This window comes from Podarcis filfolensis, assembly GCF_964270895.1.
Source record: "Podarcis filfolensis genome assembly, chromosome: 2".
NCBI classification, from domain to species: domain Eukaryota; kingdom Metazoa; phylum Chordata; class Lepidosauria; order Squamata; family Lacertidae; genus Podarcis; species Podarcis filfolensis.
Window position 1 is genome coordinate 543,286 of NC_139605.1, and position 20,560 is coordinate 563,845.

At 47.8% G+C, this 20,560-nt stretch overlaps 3 protein-coding genes across 7 annotated transcripts in view; 2 read left to right on the forward strand and 1 right to left on the reverse strand.

Moving 5' to 3' along the window:
• Nucleotides 1–8,667, reverse strand: part of LOC310757028 (uncharacterized protein) — a 163,842-nt gene extending 155,175 nt beyond the window's left edge. Inside the window, exons 1-2 of one of the 3 annotated variants that reach the window (XR_014545018.1) lie at nucleotides 8,559–8,573; nucleotides 8,257–8,402 (exon numbers count right to left, since the gene is read on the reverse strand). The gene's annotated coding sequence lies outside the window, so the exon portion shown is untranslated. Of the gene's footprint in view, nucleotides 1–8,256; nucleotides 8,403–8,558 lie in introns of all 3 variants that reach the window. The other 2 variants (XM_083602119.1, XM_083602118.1) reach the window with 2 other exon arrangements.
• The window catches only part of LOC310756442 (uncharacterized protein), a 142,109-nt gene that overhangs the window by 83,652 nt on the left and 37,897 nt on the right, over nucleotides 1–20,560 (forward strand). For 2 of the 3 annotated variants that reach the window (XM_083600530.1, XM_083600531.1), the window contains exon 4: nucleotides 10,299–10,472. In XM_083600530.1, the coding sequence (XP_083456656.1) occupies nucleotides 10,299–10,472 (174 nt within the window). Of the gene's footprint in view, nucleotides 1–7,350; nucleotides 7,477–10,298; nucleotides 10,473–20,560 lie in introns of all 3 variants that reach the window. The other variant, XM_083600533.1, reaches the window with a different exon arrangement.
• Nucleotides 11,958–14,343, forward strand: LOC310756799 (uncharacterized protein). Its single transcript, XM_083601585.1, has 2 exons — nucleotides 11,958–12,051; nucleotides 12,316–14,343. The coding sequence occupies exons 1-2, from the start codon at nucleotides 12,039–12,041 to the stop codon at nucleotides 13,938–13,940; spliced, it is 1,638 nt and encodes a 545-aa protein (XP_083457711.1). The 5' UTR covers nucleotides 11,958–12,038; the 3' UTR covers nucleotides 13,941–14,343.

Here is a 20,560-nt window from a genome sequence, read left to right on the forward strand (position 1 = left end):
CCAGCTGTATTTAGCATACAGTGGTGTAGTGGTTAAGAGCGGTAGATTCGTAATCTGGGGAACTGGGTTCGTGTCTCCGCTCCTCCACATGCAGCTGCTGGGTGACCTTGGGCCAGTCACGCTTCTCTGAAGTCTCTCAGCCCCACTCACCTCACAGAGTGTTTGTTGTGGGGGAGGAAGGGAAAGGAGAATGTTGGCCGCTTTGAGACTCCTTCGGGTAGTGATAAAGCGAGATATCAAATCCAAACTCTTCTTCTTCTTCTCCTCTTCACCAAGATGACACATTCCCTTCATCTCCCTCCCTAGCCCAGCTTTCAAATCTTAACCACTCAGACAGTGCAATATGACTCTTATAATGATCGTCTAATAATCCAAATTAGTATTTCTCCAGTTTCTAGTTCCAGTTTCTATAAAGCCTTTGAAAAACTGTTCCAACAAATCTCAGCCAAGTCACAATCCAAAATTATGGTCTCTTATAATGTTCATCCAATCCTGCTTCCTCTTCTTTCTTCTTTTCCTAACCTTTGGACATTTTAATCCACTGGGGATGGGGAAGCAGGCATTTTAGTTCCCTTTCCTCAAACGAGATCATAGCTTGCCTTGTTCACAGTTTCAGGAGTTCATGAGATCCGCAGAGACGTGGGAACCCATCCTGCCAGTTGGTCCGAACAATCTCCTAGCACCCTGCCAGCCACCCCATCCGGGCCCATAGCCTTCCTCGTGTTTACCTCCTTTAATATTCGCCTCGCTTCTCCCTCTTCCACCCTGACAGCATTTCCTGCAGGTAGTGAGGCCAATAGCTCTGCCATCCCTGTTGGAGCCACTGTTGGTGTCACCTCAAATTGGGCAAAGAAGGTCTTCAACTCTCCCACCAAGGAAGCAGTACTCTCCACCACTGATGTATTTCTCGATTTATAACCAGTCAGATGTTGAACTCCCTGCCACATTTGTCTAGTGTCATTTCTTAGATGGTCCTCGATTTTTCCTCTATACCCTGATACCCCTCTTCAAGTTCGCTCTTTCTATACCATACGGTACCCAGTCCCCAGTTCTAAAAGCAGAGTTTCTGGCCTTCAAGAATCTCCTAACCTTTCCCGTCATCCAGGGCTTCCTATTCGGATACAACTTAACATACCTTTCCCTGGTGCATTTCCTGTGCCGAATCTAAGACCGTTGATGTAGAAGTTTCTAGATCTTGATGGTCGAACATATTCCAGTCGGTCTCCTGGAAACAGTCCTGCAACTGCTGAGAGGCTCCCTCAGGCCACACCGTAACCATCCGTGTTTGTAGCTGGCCTTGTTTCCTGAGGGGTGTGTACACTGGTGTCAGAAGCAGGGACACATGATCTGAACCACCAAGGGGCGCCTCATATGCCCGTCTAATGTTCGTATACACTTTGTCAAAAGTACTTTCTCCCCTTATTGCACACTCAATGTGCTGATGGGATTTTGGGAGTGCTGCCCTCACATCTGTGTGAGTGAAGTCCCCCACAATAATCCGCGCTGCCTCCGGGTATCTGCTCAATTTAGCATTGATGTTTTCATGCATACTACTCATGGCCCTGCAGGCATTTGCAGAAGGTGCTAGATAAGAAAGCTGCAGAGATAGTGCAGGATAGTGCGCACCCCGGAAATGATCTCTTTCAGCTTCTGCCTTCTGGAAGAAGGTACAGGGTTATAAAGACTAGGACTAGCCGCCTGAAAAACAGTTTCTATACAAATGCGATTTTGGTTTTAAATGCAGTGTAAGGTACTCTTTGGGAGTATATTGTATTTAATTATGGGGTATCAGAGTTTTTAGGGGGCTAACCAGGTTGGGATAGCTGGGATAGCAGGCTTGTTGGTTTTTCAATGTCTGATGTAGATTTTTTCAATTTCGTTGTTCTGTATGGGACAATGACAATAAAGAATATTGTATTGTATCGAGACTCATCTGGAAAGTGCTATATCATGTTCCTTTCCCCACTTGCCAGGACTCTGAGCTCCCTTTGGGGTTCCTCCTTCCGCACCCCAAGGTTCCTCCAAGGCCTTGGGGAAGGAAACTGAGGCAGGCTCTGCTTGCTCCCCAGGGCCCTGCAGGGAATTCGGGGGGGGGGGCTGTGTCTTTCTCTGGCCATGGCAGCCCCCAGGAAGAATTGGAAGAAAGGCAGGAGACCCTCAGCAGAGAACAGCCAAGTCCGGTTCTTCTCCGCAATGGCTTCCTCTTCTGAGAGCTCCCTCTCTTTCTTGTCTGGGCTGGACTGGGAGGACCCCAGTTCCGCAGGGATCCGGAGTGGGGGCAACTTCTGTTTAACTACCGCCTGAGGGGGAGGAACAGATTTCTTGGCCCATCTGGGGAGCAAGTGAGGGCCATCCAGAAAGGGCTCCTGGGGCCCCGAGGGGCCAGAAGGGGAGTCTCCAGCCTCGTCTGGGGAAGCCCTTCTAATGCTGACTCTTGGGGTGACCAAGGATGCTGGTCTGGGGGTCAAACTCCCCTGAGGGAACCCTCCACCTCTGAGGGGACAAAACTCTTATTACTATTACTATTATTATTCTCCTCCTTGGGCCTCTGAGACAGAGAGGGCCTTTCCCTCCTGGCCCCTTGGCAGATCCCCCAAGGCCGCTTGCCTGGCGTCTCCCAACGGAGAGGCCAACATGGCGAGGAGAGAGGCTGCCCTGCGGAGGCCAAGCCATCATGGCAGGAAGGCGGCTGAGGACCAAAGGTGCCGCCCTCCTTCATCCGGGAGGAGAGACCCCGAGAGCCTGGGACCCCCGAGGCCCACAAGGGAGCCATGGCGTCTCTGGGAGCGGCTGGGGCCTCCGGGAAGAAACAAAATGGCGTTCCCGCCTATTTCGGAAAAACACCATCTCTTGGCCCTGCTGCCTCCATGGGCTCCTCCTGGGCCTGCCTGGCCATGGGGGGGGGGGAATCCAGCTGCCCCCACACAATGGGGGGAAAGAGGACAAGAAATGAAGGAGAAGCTGGGAGGGGGAACAGCCATGAAGGAAACTCAGAGGGAAAACTCCCTCAGGAAACCGGGCGAAGGAGAGGAGGAGGCCCAGGGAATCTGAAAGGGGATTGGCCAGCTGCCCAATGGAGAGGCTTCTTATTGGTCCAGCCCTGTTCTGGGGTGGGAAATGGGGTCTCCTGCCTCCATGTGGTTCTGGGAGCCCAGGATAAACTGGTTTTCTGCCAGGAAACACGGGGAAAGCATGGCAGGGGTCCCTCTTGCTCTGAACTGGAGTCTGGTACCCTCTCTCCACCATCCTGGTCTTATAATAATAATAATAATTTATTATTTATACCCCGCCCATCTGGCTGGGCCTCCCCAGCCACTCTGGGCGGCTTCCATAGAAAGCAAAAATACAGTAAAATGTCACACGTTAAAAACTTCCCTGAACAGGGCTGCCTTAAGATGTCTTCTGAATGTCAGGTAGTTGTTTATTGCTTTGACATCTGCTGGAAGGGCGTTCCACAGGGCGGGCGCCACTACCGAGAAGGCCCTCTGCCTGGTTCCCTGTAGCTTTGCTTCTCGCAATGAGGGAACCGCCAGAAGGCCCTCGGAGCTGGACCTCAGCGTCCGGGCAGAATAATGGGGGTGGAGACGCTCCTTCAGGTATACTGGACCGAGGCCGTTTAGGGCTTTAAAGGTCAGCACCAACACTTTGAATTGTGCTCGGAAACGTACTGGGAGCCAATGTAGGTCTTTCAAGACCGGTGTTATATGGTCTCGGCGGCCGCCCCCAGTCACCAGTCTAGCTGCCGCATTCTGGATTAGTTGTAGTTTCTGAGTCGCCTTCAAAGGTAGCCCCACGTAGAGTGCATTGCAGTAGTCCAAGCGGGAGATAACCAGAGCATGAACCACTCTGGCGAGACAGTCCGTAGGCAGATAGGGTCTCAGCCTACGTACCAGATGGAGCTGGTAAACAGCTGCCCTGGACACAGATTTGACCTGTGCCTCCATGGACAGCTGTGAGTCCAAAATGACTCCCAGGCTGCGCACCTGGTCCTTCAGGGGCACAGTTACCCCATTCAGGACCAGGGAATCCTCCACACCTGCCCGCCTCCTGTCCCCCAAAAACAATACTTCTGTCTTGTCAGGATTCAACCTCCATCTGTTAGCCGCCATCCATCCTCCAACCGCCTCCAGGCACTCACACAGGACCTTCACCGCCCTCACTGGTTCTGATTTAAAAGAGAGGTAGAGCTGGGTATCATCCACATACTGATGAATACCCAGCCCAAACCCCCTGATGATCTCTCCCAGCGGCTGCATGTAAATGTTGAAAAGCATGGGGGAGAGGACAGAACCCTGAGGCACCCCACAAGTGAGAGCCCAGGGGTCTGAACACTCATCCGCCACCACCACTTTCTGAACACGGCCCAGGAGGAAGGAGCAGAACACTGTATGACAGTGCCCCCAGCTCCCAGCCCCTGAAGACGGTCCAGAAGGATGTTATGGTCGATGGTATCAAACGCCGCTGAGAGATCCAGCAGAACTAGGAAACAGCTCTCACCTTTGTCCCTAGCCCGCCGGAGATCATCAACCAGTGCGACCAAGGCAGTTTCAGTCCCATGGTGAGGCCTGAATCCCGACTGGAAGGGATCCAAATGATCCGCTTCTTCCAGGCGTGCCTGGAGTTGTTCGGCAACCTCTCGCTCAATCACCTTGCCCAAGAATGGAAGATTTGAGACTGGGCGATAGTTGGCCATTGTGGCCGCATCTAAAGATGCTTCCCCTTTCTTTTTCATGCGCCCCCCTCCTGCCCCCCCCCCGGTCGCGTGTGCGTTTCCTTCCTCGCCTGGGACTCTTCCTCCTCCGTCTCTCTTCCTGGGATGAGAAGCGGCTGCAGAAGCAGAAAAACCCGTATTTTCGGGAGGGGAGGGGTCTCCCGGCTGGGAAGCCCCCCTCCCCCCCCCCTGAGCTGGAGGGTGTTCCTTGGGGGGGTGTCTGGAGGGAGCCATTTCTGAGCCCAAGGCACCTCCCGCCACTAGGCAGCCTTCGCCTCTTCTCCCTCCCAGCCTTTCCTCGGGATCCAGGAGCCTCTATGCTGGGGAGAGCCAAGCTAACCCCCCATGGACCCCCCCCCGTCTCCCTTGCAGTTAGTCTGGTTGGATGTGGGCTCCTTGGGGCAGAGGGAGGGAAGGGGGGCAGCCCCTAGAGCGCAGACGCAGAAGCAGGAAAACTGAAGGCAGGGAGAGGGAGGGGAGGACTCGGCTTGCCAAGGGTTAAAAGGAGCGGAGCGGGATTCCTAGAGAGGACAGGAAGTGAAGGGGAGGGGGCAAGGTCCTCCAGAGCAGAAGCCCCTCCCTCCCCCATCCGTTCCTGCAGGGAGAGAGGAGGCTGCTTTCTTCTTTCTCCTTTGCAAAAGCCCCTCCTGGACTCGGGTGAGTCTTCTCTCTCCTCCCCCTGAGGGTGCAATGGGGAGAAGGGAGTCCCAGGGGGGCAGGGAGGGGGCATGGGGGTCCCTGCTCAGATCATGCCTGGTGGGAGGAGACCCCCAAGTCAGGGAGCAGAGGGTCCTCCCTCGTCCTCTCTGCCAAGCCAGGGAGGGGGCCAGTTCGCAGGAAATATGCATCTCTGTTCTTCCTTGGGATCCAGATGCTGTCTTCATTTTGGGGGGAGGGGGCTTTGGGTCAAGGAAAACTGGGCAGGCAAAGAAACCCCCTTCAGGTTTGGAGATAAGACACTTTTGTGAACTGAGGCTGCAGCCAGACGGGAACATTCCCACGTGGGGGGAGCACAGGGAGAAGAAAAGCCCGTCTGCATCTGCAGCAGCACAACTGGACCACTTCCTGTGTCCCAGATGCAACAACACATGTCTCTCCCCTGTCGGTCTCCACACCCACGGCTGGCGCTGTTACCTTCTGATACGGGAAAGGGGGGGGGGTACCATTCCCGGTCCCTCCACCAGCTCCAGTGGACCCGAGGCGGTGACCTCGACGGCTCCCTAACCCCTCAAAACCCCCACACTGTCGCACAAGCACCACACTGCACCCTCTACACCCTAGTCCTGTAAATAAAGGACTTCTCTTTCCCTCTCCTTATACGGGCGAAATAAGCCCACCATCTTTCTACGCTTCCCTCTTGCTCCATTTCTAACGTGGGTAGACCGTGTCAAAATGCATCTCCCATTGACTATAATGGCCGCGCTTTGGCCAATCAGAACCGTGCATTCGCCGTGCAGAGGTAGCTCAGCTAGCCTTGCACGCCTCATTTAACCTCTTGACAAGTTGTTGACAGCTCCCCTGCTAGGAGGACAATGGAATCGAAACTCCTGAACCCCTGAATGTATCAAGAGCTGCAACAATGTATCCATTCACTTCCGACTTTGATTAGCAATATGAGAATGAACTTAAAATAAGCTAAAACTTCTAAAATTCATATAAAATCAACCACAGCACCGATTTCCTTCGTTCTGGTGTCAATCAACTCAGCTCCCTCAGGACTCTACGATACCCTACTTCCCTCCATAATCTCCTAAGCGACAAGTCACGTACTCAGGAAGACCCTAATCCTGTCAGATCGTTCTGCCAAGCCCTTCCTCCGGGCAATGCCAGGTGGCAGACGATGCATATCTGGACTATTGTTCTATCACCACCGGTACTCAGGAAGTGCTTATCTATGCATATCTCTCACTCTGCACACTGCCCCCTCCCTTCCCTGAAATGCTAATGTGTGTAACCCCACCTTTCCGTAATATATTCATGATGTAAGCTGTGAAACCCAACCTTCCCATAATGTATTCATGACGTTTATTGCACTGTATTCTGGGACTTGGAGGGAACTTTTAAAAGTTCATGTCACCCCTCTCTCGCTGTTCAATCTTGCCTTGAACCTGTTGCGCAATAAACTTTGGATCTCCGCATCTTGCTCCTGCGTCCGGCTGAGCTCATTTTTCCGCTAGGACCCGCGGACTTAGTCCGACGAGCCGGGAGGCTGAGCAGACTCGCACCCGGAATTTTTCCGTAACACCTTCCAACAACTGGATCTCACTCCCAAAGACACACTCTTCCATGGTCTCCTAAGACAGACGGATGCCAACCAACCAACCATTCCCTCCCCTCACAATGCACAATGGGGCTTCCCCTCCCCTCCCCCTCCTGGTGCCCCTTGAAGTTGGCTTGAGGGCATGGGGAGGGTCCACCCCACCAGATGAAGGGAGAGGAGGTCCTTCCATCTGGAAAATGGGAATGCTTGCAAAGATTTACCTGAAGATGAGTACCATATAGATAATAAAACTATTATTATGTGAATTCCCCCACTTACACAAAGATTAATACCCATCATTTAAATACACAACAAAATTGTTTCAGAAAAAAACAGAGCATGTGTAGAAGATCATCTTTCTTCTCCCTTTTTCTCTTAGGGTCCAGTGTGCTTTGAAGACGTAGCTGTTCCTTTCACAGAGGAGGACTGGGCTTTGCTGGATCCTGAGCAGAGAGCTCTGCAGAAGGAAGTCAAGGAGGAGAACCCCGGGATCGTGGCCTCTCTGGTAAGGCTCCCTGCTGGATCATGAGATCAGTTTTGAAATTCCATACAGATCTTTGTAGGATAAACCTCTATTTTGAGGGAGCCCAATAGCGCCACCTGCAGCATCTGAGATGTTAACACACCCACAACTCTCGTGGAATGGAAAACTCTCCATAGGAGATGTATCTCCTGTTCTGTCTGGGAATATTCTTCCACCAGTCCTGCCTTTTTAAACCAGGATAAGGCTGCTCTGAGCTTCCCAGGCCTTCTTCCATGTAGGCTTCAGAGATCTCAGGGACGTGGAGGTACATCCTGTCTAATTCTCTTTTTCCCTTTCTCCATCTGTCTGTTTTTGGTTGAGCAAAGAAATGACTGAGCTTGGAGATGGAGCAGATTCCATGACTGAGCCAAATTAAATCCATCCCTGGAACGAGCCAGGCTTTTCGAATCTCCGGTTCCCATAAAAAAGATAATATCAGCAAAAAAGACAGTAACTCCCTTCCCTTCTTCCTCTTTCACAAGTATTCATTTGCATTGTTCATTCATTTCAGCCTCAATTTCTTCCTCAGGCTAGTATTATTATTATTATTAATGATATCAGGAAGCTTGATGAGGAATTAAGGGGAAAGACAGTGTTGACCCAGAGTAGTTACAAAATTTATGTTCTCTCCCCAAGTGCCACAGACCCTCCTCCAAAGAGAGCTTCTCTAAGAAAGGACAAGCAAAAATTACTCCATTTTACATGAATAAGGAAAATGAGGAGGTGGCTAAGAAACAGCGGGAGCCAGATCCTATTACTGACCTTATAGGATCTCTCAGCAGCTCTGAGGATGAGCAGAAAGAGGTTTTGGGCCCAGGCAGCTCAACTGCTAAGTCATCTCTGGCACTGAGACCAGGAGCTCAAGGGACTCAAGGCCAAATTCAGGCTAAACAAGTAGAGGAACTAATCTGAAAGAAAAATTCAAAATTAAAGCAAGTATAAAAGACTGCTACTCCCAAACTTCTGGGACCAAAGAGGGATTATCAGTCACTGGGCGGCTTGTAGTACTAAGAGAGGACATGGAACGCTTAAAATCCTTTTTGGCTGACTAATAAAATTCTTACCATCCTGATAGGTACTTGTAAACCCTTCTGAATAAAATCTAGCAGAGTCTGTGGCACCAGATAATGCAACAAAATCTCTTTCCCTACCATTAAAAATAGATCAATAAGGGAGGTTTGATTCGTCCACATGGCAAAAGGAGGTCTAAAAGTACAAAGAAGAGCAAAATGTTAAAAATTGAAAAATAGTGCAATATTAAAAAGTTGACTTGAAAAAGCTTTTTAACCTACTTGAGAGTATCTCTTGCTCTGGGTCCAGACAGAACACTAAGAAGCTTGTACTGTACTAGAATCTGCACAGCAGATCCCTATATCAATATGAAACGATATGCAAGGTTATCAAATGGTCTGATGTCCTGTCAAGAGCCAAAACCAAACCAACTAGGGAGCGGGTTTTCATAAAAAAGAATTGGAAATGGGTGCTGTCTCAAAATAAGCTACTTCTCTCAAGCTACCCTAAGCCTTTGGAAATCTTGTCACAAGAGGAGCGTAAAGTTTGTGAAGATGGTGCCTAAGCACAGAGAATATCTATGGAGGAGTGGTGTATCAGTCTCAAGATTATTCCAAAATGTGGCATCACCAGCTCCTCTGCTTCGACATTCAGCAACACCTCCAAAAAGTCCTCAATCCAAGGCGGACTATTGTCCTTTAGTTGACATATACTCTGCAGGTGACAATCCTGACTAGCCAGCTGACCTGGACCCCAAGGAACCCCATAACTCAGACAGCCCTGGGTCCTTGCACTTGAGAAATCTAGGGAAGGACCTACTTGACAGAACTGAAAAGAATTGATTGCATGTCTTCTGTGCTCTGCCATAAGTAGCCCAGAATGAAATATTCTCCAGATTTGACCTCTGACGTTTCTGCCTAATGAGTTTGAAGAAGGAACACAAGGGCTGATGCAAGTAGAACTTGACCCTTTGTGCTCCAGATCCAGTCCACCAGATATTCCAGCATGAGTTGAATTTATGGGCTGAAAAGCCACCTCCCCCCACCAGCAGGTTAATGAACCCTCTTTCCTACCAATTGGAGATGAAAAACTTCCCCAAAGATTTGGTCCCCATGCAAGAGGCAAATATGGCCACAACACCTGCCTGGCTTGCAATGAGAGAGCTCAAAGATTGTGAACTGGGCTCTGCATACAAAGAACCCAGCATGCAGGCACCTACAGTACATGTACTGTGGTACCTCGGGTTCCATACGCTTCAGGTTACAGACTCCGTGAACCCAGAAATAGTGCTTCAGGTTAAGAACTTTGCTTCAGGGTGAGAACAGAAATTGTGCTCCATCGGCACAGTGGCAGCAGGAGGCCCCATTAGCTAAAGTGGTGCTTCAGGTTAAGAACAGTTTCAGGTTAAGTACGGACCTCTAGAACGAATTAAGTACTTAACCTGAGGTACCACTGTAATAGCTACTCTGCTATTTTCTGCCCATGCTCTGGGGTTGCAGTTTTCAGGCTTAGGGACAGGAAGGTGACTGGTTTTGGCACCAAGTTGTGTCCATAAGCCCCACTGAGTACAATGGGATCTGCTCTCAGGTCATTACTGTGCAGAACGTGTCAGCCTTACGAAGTGGGGTGAGGAGCAAACAGAGGAAATTGAAACCACTGGAGAGGTTTAGAAATGGGGCTTCTGTTGGGAAGGGGCTGCCCCATTTGTGCTTCTCCAGGGGCAGGAGAATATCTAGGGCAGGAGAATCCCTGCTGGGCCTCTGAGGCTCCCTTTGCTTCTTCCTCTCTCCCAGGACCCTGCAGCTTCTTTTGGCTCCTTGACTCTTCAGGAAGGATGAGTGAGACGGATCCTGTCAAGCTAGAGGAGATGGAAGAGGGAAGATGGACGGATGACCTGGTCAGGTTGTCTCCTGCATCCCTCCCCACAACCTCTGAGCACTCCCTCCCAGGGACCTCCGAGAGATCTGGTGAGTCCCAGGAGAGTGGAGATGGGGACGTGGAGGGATGAAGCCGGAGAGGAATTGGGGTTTGTTCAGCTAGGGGTGGGGGGAGGCAGGCAGGCGGATGGAGATGGAGAAGGGGGAGCACCTTTTCTGCCTCCCCCACCTGCCTGCCTGCCTCCTCCTTTGTCATCTGCAGGCAATTTGAGCTAGGAATAGATCACAGCTCCCCGGCCAATGCGATGTATTGGCAGCTCAAACTGTCTAAAACCAGTTCTGTGATCTGAATGCCCTACCAATGTCCAACACTGATCCATCGCGCAGCACTAGAAGCCACGAGTCTTTAAAGGAACCTGATCCTGCTTTGCAGATTGAACGCAGATGAGGCCTCCATGTATTGCCGTATTTTTCGTCCCATAGGACGCTCCGTCCTATAGGACGCACCTAGTTTTTTTTGGGGGAAATAAAGGGGGGGAAATTCCCTTTATTCCCCCCCCCCAAGCAGGTCTGGGAAACCGAACGAGGTCGAGGAACAGCGGGATGGCGGCGCTGCACCTCCCTGCTGTCCCCCGAGCTTGTGGGGCTGGCCGATGTCTGCCCGGTGCGAGGGCCGCTCTGCTTCAGGGTGCCCCGCCCGCCCGCCAGGCGGCAGGCTGCTATCCGCAGCTTGGGGAGCCTTGCGGGGAACTCCTGCAGGGCTCCCCACGCTGCGGATGTCTGTCCGGCGAGAGGGCCACTCTGCTTCAGGTCACACTGCCCGCCGGGCGGCAGGCTGCTATCCGCAGCATGGGGAGCCCTGCGGGGAACTCCTGCAGGGCTCCCCACGCTCCCCATCCGGTCAGGACCAGACCCGGAGGCAGGGATAGTCCTCAAACAACGACTAAACCTGGCTCCTCTGTAACGACATGGTCTGGTCTTAGTGTAACTCCTCCTCCTACCCGTGATCACCGAGATCGGTTGTCCCAGTGCATCCCCCCCTGTGGAACATGCTCCAGCCATTTTGTTGGCTGGGACCCACTCCCCGGCAGCCCTGACCCCTCCCCTTACGAACAAAATAAAACCTTTTAAAAACAATACAAACAAAAAACTGTAAAAATTACAAAAACACCGAAATCAAACAAATTCCCAGGCCCAACCAAACATCCACCCCACCCCACCACCACCCCCCACATACAAAAAATTCAAAAGAATTTTCAAAAACATTTTTAAAAGATCTCTGCGCCCCCCCGAGTCCTCCTGGGCAGCAGCAGCAGCAACAGCAACCCTCCTTGTGAGGCCTGTCAGGTCCCACCTTGGGCCAGATGTTGAGTGGCAAGAGCAGGGCCCCCAGACACTCACACAGGAGAATCCTCCTGGGCAGCAGAGCACAGCAGTCCTTATGAGGCTTCAGGCCCTGCCACGGGCCAGGTGGTAAGTGGCAGGAAGGAGCAGGGCCCTCAGACACTCACACAGGAGAGTCCTCCTGGGCAGCAGAGCAGTCCTTTTGAGGCTTCAGGCCCCGCCCCAGACCAGGTGGTAAGTGGCAAGAGCAGGGCCCTCAGGCACTCACACAGGGGAGGTAAAGGAGAAGTCAAGGAGGAGAATCGTGGGATCATGGACGATCTCAGTAAGGATCCCTGTTGGATCATAACATGTTGTGATTGGAGATGGAGTGGATTCCATGATTGAGCCACAAAAATATCCATCCCAGATAAAAGCCAAGCAATATCTCAGGTAATACCAGGAAACAAAAACAGTGAAAACTATTGGACGGCCACACATCTCATTCTCTTCAGTTCTTCCTCTGTCACAAGCATTCATTAGCATTGTTCAATAATCTGGAACTCTCATTTCCTCCTGAGACTCTAATTAGCTTCTCTCTTCATTGCAGATGGTGATGAATCAGAAGGGAAGAACAAGGGGATCCACAAGAGAATCCACATAGCGGAGAAGTCATATAAATATTCAGAGTGTGGAGAGAAGATCCGTCAGAGTTCCCAGTCCACCTCCCATCAAACAAAAAGCTTCATTCGAAGGAATACCCTCACTTCACACGAAAGAACACAGGGTAGGGAGAAATTGTATCAGTGCTTGGAGTGTGGAAAGAGCTTCAATCAAAAGGGTAATCTCACTTTGCATCAAAGAGTTCATACAGGGGAGAAACCATATAATTGCTTGGAATGTGGAAAGAGCTTCAGTCACAGGGGGAATCTCACTTCCCATCAAAGAGTTCATACAGGGGAGAAACCGTATCAGTGCTTGGAATGTGGGAAGAACTTTAGTCACCGCCATAATCTCGCTTCACATCAAAGAATTCATACAGGGGACAAACTGTATCAGTGCTTGGAATGTGGAAAGAGCTTCAATCGAAAGGGTCACCTCACTTCCCATCAAAGAATTCATACAGGGGAGAAACCCTATCAGTGCTTGGAATGTGGGAAGCGCTTCAGTCAGGAGGCTAATCTCACTTCTCATCAAAGAATTCATACAGGGGAGAAACCCTATCAGTGCTTGGAATGTGGAAAGAGCTTTCGTCTGAGTGGTGATCTCACTTCCCATCAAAGAATTCATACAGGGGAGAAACCCTTTCAGTGCTTGGAATGTGGAAAGAGCTTCAGTAAGTGGGTGAATCTCACATTTCATCGAAGAATTCATACAGGGGAGAAACCCTATCAGTGCTTGGATTGTGGAAAGGGCTTCAGTCGGAAGGAAAGTCTTACTACCCATCAAAGAATTCATACAGGGGAGAAACCCTATCAGTGCTTCGAATGTGGGAAAAGCTTCCGGGAGGGCCCCAAGCTCACTTCCCATCAAAGAATTCATACAGGGGAGAAACCTTATCACTGCTTGGAATGTGGAAAGAGCTTTCGTCTGAGTGGTGATCTGACTTCCCATCAAAGAGTTCACACAGGGGAAAAACCCTATCAGTGCTTGGAATGTGGAAAGAGCTTTCGTAAGAGTGGTGATCTGACTTCCCATCAAAGAATTCATACAGGGGAGAAACCCTATATGTGCTTGGAATGTGGGAAAAGCTTCCGTGAGGGCCACAAGCTCACTTCCCATCAAAGAATTCATACAGGTGAGAAACCCTATCAGTGCTTGGAATGCGGAAAGAGCTTCAGTCAAAGTGCCACACTCTCTTCCCATCACAGAATTCATACAGGGGAGAAACCCTATCAGTGCTCAGAATGTGGGAAGCGCTTCAGTCAGGAGGGGAATCTCACTTCTCATCAAAGAATTCATACAGGGGAAAAACCCTATCAGTGCTTCGAATGTGGAAAGGGCTTCAGTCGGAAGGATAGTCTCACTTCCCATCAAAGAATTCATACAGGGGAGAAACCCTATCAGTGCTTCGAATGTGGGAAAAGCTTCCGGGAGGGCCCCAAGCTCACTTCCCATCAAAGAATTCATACAGGGGAGAAACCCTATCACTGCTTGGAATGTGGAAAGAGCTTCAGTCAAAGCACCAATCTCACTTCCCATCAGAGAATCCATACAAGAGAGAAAACGTCTTAGTGTTTGGAATGTGGGAAAAGATTCATTCATGGCCCACCAAATAATTCATACGGGGTTGAAAGCATATCAGCACACGGAATGTGTATAAAATTTCACTTGTTAAAAAGTCAATTTAAGATCTTCCACCAGGGTGAAGTATAGAATTATAGATTCAGAATCTAGTCCAACCCCCTCCAGAAATCTCATTTCAAGCATCCATGACAGATGGCCATCCAACTTCTTCTTAAAACCCCCCAATGAAGATCCAACCCCTTCAGAGAGAGTTCCTTTTCACTGTCAGCTCTTACTACCAGAGAGAAAATATAAAAAAGACTTTGGAGAAGACTTCCGGTGTGATGGCCTATGGCGTTTGGCTGCTTTCCCAGGACACTGGAACCCAGTCATGCAATTAAACAAGGTGAATCTGCAGAAGCAGACTCTGGTTGGAATGCAGCATCAAGAAAATAAGAAGTCCACAGAGCGACGAGCTGACTCACGCAGCCGTATCCTTCAGCAAAGCCAGATGCAAGGACCAGAGGGGAGGAGGAGGAGATATAGAAATCGCTCCCGTTCTCACACAACAATACATTAGGTAATTAGGCAATTAAAGGCACAGTGTCACACTGTGCAATGAAAGAATGAAACACTGCAGTACTGCCAGCTACTTCATGATTTGGCAAGCCTCATGGAGAAAGATTCAATTAATTAAATGGAATGCAAGTGAAACTATATTAAAAAAAACTTGAGAATTTGATGTTTAATGGTGTGGTCCTTTGTGGAGGGCTTTAATTATTATTGGCAAGGTATTAGCTTGTTTGAAGATATGAAGAGACTTTGTTGAAATACAGTCTTACCAGAGACTGTATTTCAACACACGCCATCTTCTCTCCCTTTTTTGTTATTGTATGAGTCTAGATAGAGAGTAATCTGGCGTCCCGCCAAAGCTCTGGCAAAACTCCAGCTTCTCCAACTCTCTCAAGAACGATCTGGCGTCCTGCCAAAGCCTTAGCCAATCATCAAAGCTCAAACTCCATTTCCTTCCATAGGAATACAGTGAAAGTCCATCTGCTTGCATGAACTTTTGTCATATATGGATTTATAAAAGTGAAGGTGAATCTTTGATCCTTGTAATCTTCCCTTAGGGCTCAGGGGGAGCAAGCTTGGATTGTAGAGGAACCGAACAATTATTAACTGTGAAATCTATCGCACAGTGTGGTCTCTTACAGAAGGTTCTTCAGTTTGGGAAAATATCAGTCCATTAAAATACATTACATGTCTTAATTTTAATTAAACAAAGGAAAGCTGGAAGACAGCCCAGAGTCCTGGAAGGTAAGAGGGTGGAACGAAATAGGGCCTTCTGAGGAGGGACTGCACCGAAAAAAATTGAGGGACAACAAGAAGAACAAAAATTTCATCTTGCATGTTAATTTACATATAGATCTGTTAAATATGATGAAAGTTGCATACCAGTGGCTGTCAAGATAAGATAAAGGATTAAGATTGGTATGATATTGGGAATAAATAAAAGAGAGAAAAGTAGGAACAAGAACAAAAAAATAAACCTCATCAATCTTTGACTTTTGTCTTCTGGGTTTCTCAGTTGTTATTCTGTCTCTCACAGCTACAATAAACCTACCATTAATATTGTGGACTACGCATTTCTTCGTCAGAGGGCAAAAAACCCAAATTAAGCGGGGGATCAAATACTTTCCCCCCTCACTCTAGATGTTTACACACACACACACACACACCTGGCTCTCGTTTGGAGGAAGAGTGAGAGACGGAGGCTCTTTACTTCTAGAATGGCATTTCCACGGCACCTCCTTTCCTCCCAGGAGCTCCTCCTTCCACAACCCTGCGAGGCTGGCCGCTTGCCTTTCACCCCCTTTCCAGCACTGCGTTGTTTAGTGTGGCAGCACCTGCCCTTTGGAACTCCCCGCCTCTTGCAATAAAGCACATGCCTTTGCTAGACTCTTTTCAGGCACCTGCTAAAGGCATTCTTGTTTAGGCAAGCATACCCAGATGCTTAGGACGCTGAAGTAATTTTAATCTCTTTTAGTATTTTAGCTTTTCTCTATTTTAAAGTAGGCTTGTTAATTTTGATTTTACTGCTGTGGTGTTGCTGTTTCTTTGTTTTTTGTATTGGTAAACAACTTTACAGGTTTTTTAATTTTAATAAATAAATAAACAATAAATATAAATAGAACAACACAAGCCAAAACACAATACATCCTGTAGATTTAAGTAACTGTCCACAGTGGCCTACTTGTTATCAGAGGCCCAGAATCCACAATCCTTTGTAAGAAAATTTGAAATAAAGTCAAAACATTTTTGTAGGCAAAAAAAAAAATCAATATTGGGGAGGTGACAAAAACTTTTCCACACCAGGTACCCCCTGACCTTGTTATGCCACTACCCGGGGTGCAGGGAGGGGGCATGGGGGTCCCTGCTCAGATCATGCCTGATGGGGAGAGACCCCCAAGTCAGGGAGCAGAGGGTCCTCCTTTGTCCTCTCTGCCAAGCCAGGGAGGGGCCAGTTCGCAGGAGTGAAGAAAGACAGCCAGGTTACCCTAAAAACCCTAAAACTCTTTGTGAATTCCCCCCCCCCCCCGCCAGGCCTCCAAGCCTCGCCTCAGGCACTCTCAAACTGCACTCTCAAAGCTTTTTTCTCTCTCTAAGGCTAAAAGCATTAGCTAAGCATATTGCTCTTGCTGTAACAAAAAGACTGAGACGAAGGTGGAGAACAGAGTCCTTTGCTTCTCAAAGCCTTGTTAAAAGCAGATTGCAAGTTTCTTTCTGGGAACTATGCCAGAACAGGAGAATGAAACATATCTGAACACTCTGAAACCCCCTTTGGTTTCTCACCCCCTTTTCCTGGGAACAGTCCAAAATAGTCCCAAGACAGGAACTTTCTGTTCATGCTCAGGAGACATGGGGCAGAACTTTTCCAAAGGAGGAGAAAGGGGAGGGAACTGGAAGGGGAATAGATGCTCTGTGCAAATGGCTGTGAACTCGTGCTTGTTTGTGAGTTATCACACTTGCTCCTTCTACCAGTTCATGGATGGTAGAAATAAAGCTTTTTCTCCCAAACTATTCCTTGAGTGTCTGTTGACTCCCATTTTCCCTTTCCCGGGCGCAATATATTTCCCACCCGAGGGCAAAGCCTCATAAGGCCACAGGAGGACTGCAGCTGTTCTTCTTTGGGATCCAGATGCTGCCTTCCTTTTGGGGGAGGGGGCTTTGGGTCAAGGAAATAAACCCCCTTCAGAGGGAGGGAAATGTCACCTTTGTGAACAGAGGATGTAGACAGACGAGAACATTCCCACATGGGGGGGGGGGGACAGGGAGAAGAAAAGCCCTTCCGCATCTCCAGACCACTTCCTCTGTCCCAGATGCAACAACACATGTCTCTCCCCTTTTCAGGCTAAACAAGTAGACGAACTAATGTGAAAGCAAATTTCAGGTGTATCCTCAGGAAATGCTAAAGCAAGGATAGAAGACTCCTTCTCCCAACCTTTTCGGAGAAATGAGGGATTATCAGTCACTGGGTGGCTTGTAGTACTAACAGAGGACATGGAACACATAACATCCTTTCTGGCTCACTGTAATAAAATTCTTACCATCCTGATAGATACTTGTAGAACCTTCTGGAAGAATCCTAGCAGAGCGTTTGTGGGTTTTGATAAGCAAGAAATGGAAATTGGTGCTGTCTCAAAAGAGACTAGTTCTCTCAAGCTACCCTCAGCCTTTGGGAATCTTGTCACAGGAGGAGCGAGAAGCTCCCCTCTGGAGTTCATAAAGGGTACATATTCCTGGTGCCCTTAAGCCTGCTGTTCCGCCTGGGAAGCGGGGCTGCGTCCAAAGCATGGAATGGTGAAAGTACTCAGGGAAGGGAGCAGAAAGCGAGGGAAGCATTAGGCCCCCATTTCTAGAAAGGGGAACATCGGCCTGAAGGGGAGCAGCTGCTTTTGGGCAAGCGGAGCTGGAGAAAAGCTGGGCCTGTCCTGCTGCGCTTCAGGCCCTGACAGCCTCCAAGTCCAAGTGTAAGTTGACTTCACCCCTCCAATCACCGCGCGAGGAGGGCCGTTCCGGAGTTGATGCTGCCAAGGAGGCCAGAAAGAGCAGAGGCCATGTTGGGTCAGGGCAACCGGTCCTTCTATGTTTGGAGCGGGAGGAAGGGCCGGTGGCCAAATTTTGTGCCTGTCTGTTATACACACATACATCTCTATAATAATAATAGTAATAGTAATAATTTATTATCTATACCCCGCCCATCTGGTTGGGCTTCCCCAGCCACTCTGGGCGGCTTCCAAAAAAATATTAAAATACTGTAATACATCAAACATTAAAAACTTCCCTGAACTTCCCTTCAGATGTCTTCTAAAAGTCTGGTAGTTGTTGATCTCTTTGGCATCTGGTGGGAGGGCGTTCCACAGGGAGGGCGCCACTACCGAGAAGGCCCTCTGCCTGGTTCCCTGTAACTTGGCTTCTTGCAGTGAGGGAACCGCCAGAAGGCCCTCGGCGCTGGACCTCAGTGTCCGGGCAGAAGAATGGGGGTGGAGACGCTCCTTCAGATATACTGGGCCGAGGCCGTTTAGGGCTCTATCAATCAATCTATCTATCTATCATCCATCTATCTATCTATCTCTATCTTTTTTTAAAATGATATTTATTATAAGTTTAAAAATTACAAAAGGAAAAAGAAAAACAACAAATTTTTTTAACAAGACATACATTACAATACATAAAAAGAAAAGCATAAAAAAATACAACAATACAGTGAAAAAAACAATAACACTAAAACACTAAAACAAACATCTAATATTCCATAACTTTACGTTTCATTTTACTTGTTTCATCGACCTCCTCGCACCTCCCTTTTTTGTATTCTAGTTCAATTAATTGTTTCAGCAAATTCTTTCCATCTTTCTCAATTTTTGTTCTATAATTTATCTTAACGGTCTAACCTTAAGTTTTTCATTTTAACCCATTATCAATCAGCTTTTACTTAATTCTTTATTACATTTCTGCTAAAACCATATAACTTCATTCCAGCATCCTTCTAACATTCATTAATTTTGCAATGTTTTTGTAAATATACTTTAAATTTTTTCCAATCTTCTTCCACCGACTCTTCTCCCTGGATTCTGCCAGTCATTTCCGCCAGTTCCATGTAGTCCATCAGCTTCATCTGCCATTCTTCCCTGGTAGGTAGATCTTGTGTCTTCCAGTACTTTGCGATAAGTATTCTTGCTGCTGTTGTGGCGTACATAAAAAAAAATCCTATCTTTCCTTGGCACCAATTGGCCGACCATGCCCAGGAGAAAGGCCTCTGGTTTCTTCAGGAAGGTATATTTAAATACCTTTTTCATTTCATTATAGATCATCTCCCAGAATGCCTTAATCTTTGGGCATGTCCACCAAAGGTGAAAGAATGTGCCTTCAGTTTCATTACATTTCCAACATTTATTATCGGGCAAATGATATATTTTTGCAAGCTTGACTGGTGTTATGTACCACCTATAGATCATTTTCATTAAATTCTTTTTTAAGGCATTACATGCCGTAAACTTCATACCAGTGGTCCATAACTGTTCCCAGTCAGCCATCATAATATTATGTCCAACATCTTGTGCCCATTTAATCACCGTTTCATCTTGAGTATTCCATTTCAACAGCAAGTTATACATTCTTGACAAATTCTTAACTTTAGGGTCTAACAATTCTGTTTCCAATTTTGATTTTTCTACCTGGAAACCTAATTTTTTGTTCAAATTATATGCCTCCATTATTTGATAATAATGGTTCCAATCTCGTACTCTCGTACTCTGTTTTTTAATTTTTCAAAGCTCTGCAATTTTAATCTGTCACCCTCTTGTTCCAAAATTTCCCAATACTTCGGTCATTTGGCCTCCATATTGAGTTTTTTCTGAGCCTTTGCTTCCATTGGTGACAACCATCTTGGGGTTTTATTTTCTAACAAGTCCTTATATCTTCTCCAAACATTAAACAGTGCTTTTCTGACAATATGGTTTTTGAACGCTTTGTGTGCTTTAACCTTATCATACCACAGATATGCATGCCAACCAAATACATTGTCAAAGCCTTCCAAATCCACCACATCCGTGTTTTCAAGAAGCATCCATTCTCTCAGCCAACAAAATGCGGCTGATTCATAATAAAGTTTAAGGTCTGGCAGGGCAAATCCGCCTCTTTCCTTAGCATCAGTTAATATCTTAAATTTTATTCGAGGTTTCTTGCCCTGCCAGACAAATCTAGAGATATCTCTCTGACACTTCTTGAAACAGTCCATTTTGTCCAAAATTTGCAATGTTTGAAACAAAAACAGCATTCTTGGCAGTACATTCATTTTTATCACAGCAATTCGGCCTAACAACGATAGCTTCAAATTTGACCATATTTCTAAATCCTTTTTCACTTCAGTCCAACATTTTTCATAATTATCCTTAAATAGATTCACATTCTTAGCAGTCATGTTAACCCCTAAATATTTCACTTTCTTGACCAATGTCAATCCTGTCTCCTTCTGAAACTTATCTCTCTCAATCTCAGTTAAATTTTTCTCTAAAACTTTAGTTTTCGTCTTATTCAACTTAAAGCCTGCTACCTGTCCAAATTCT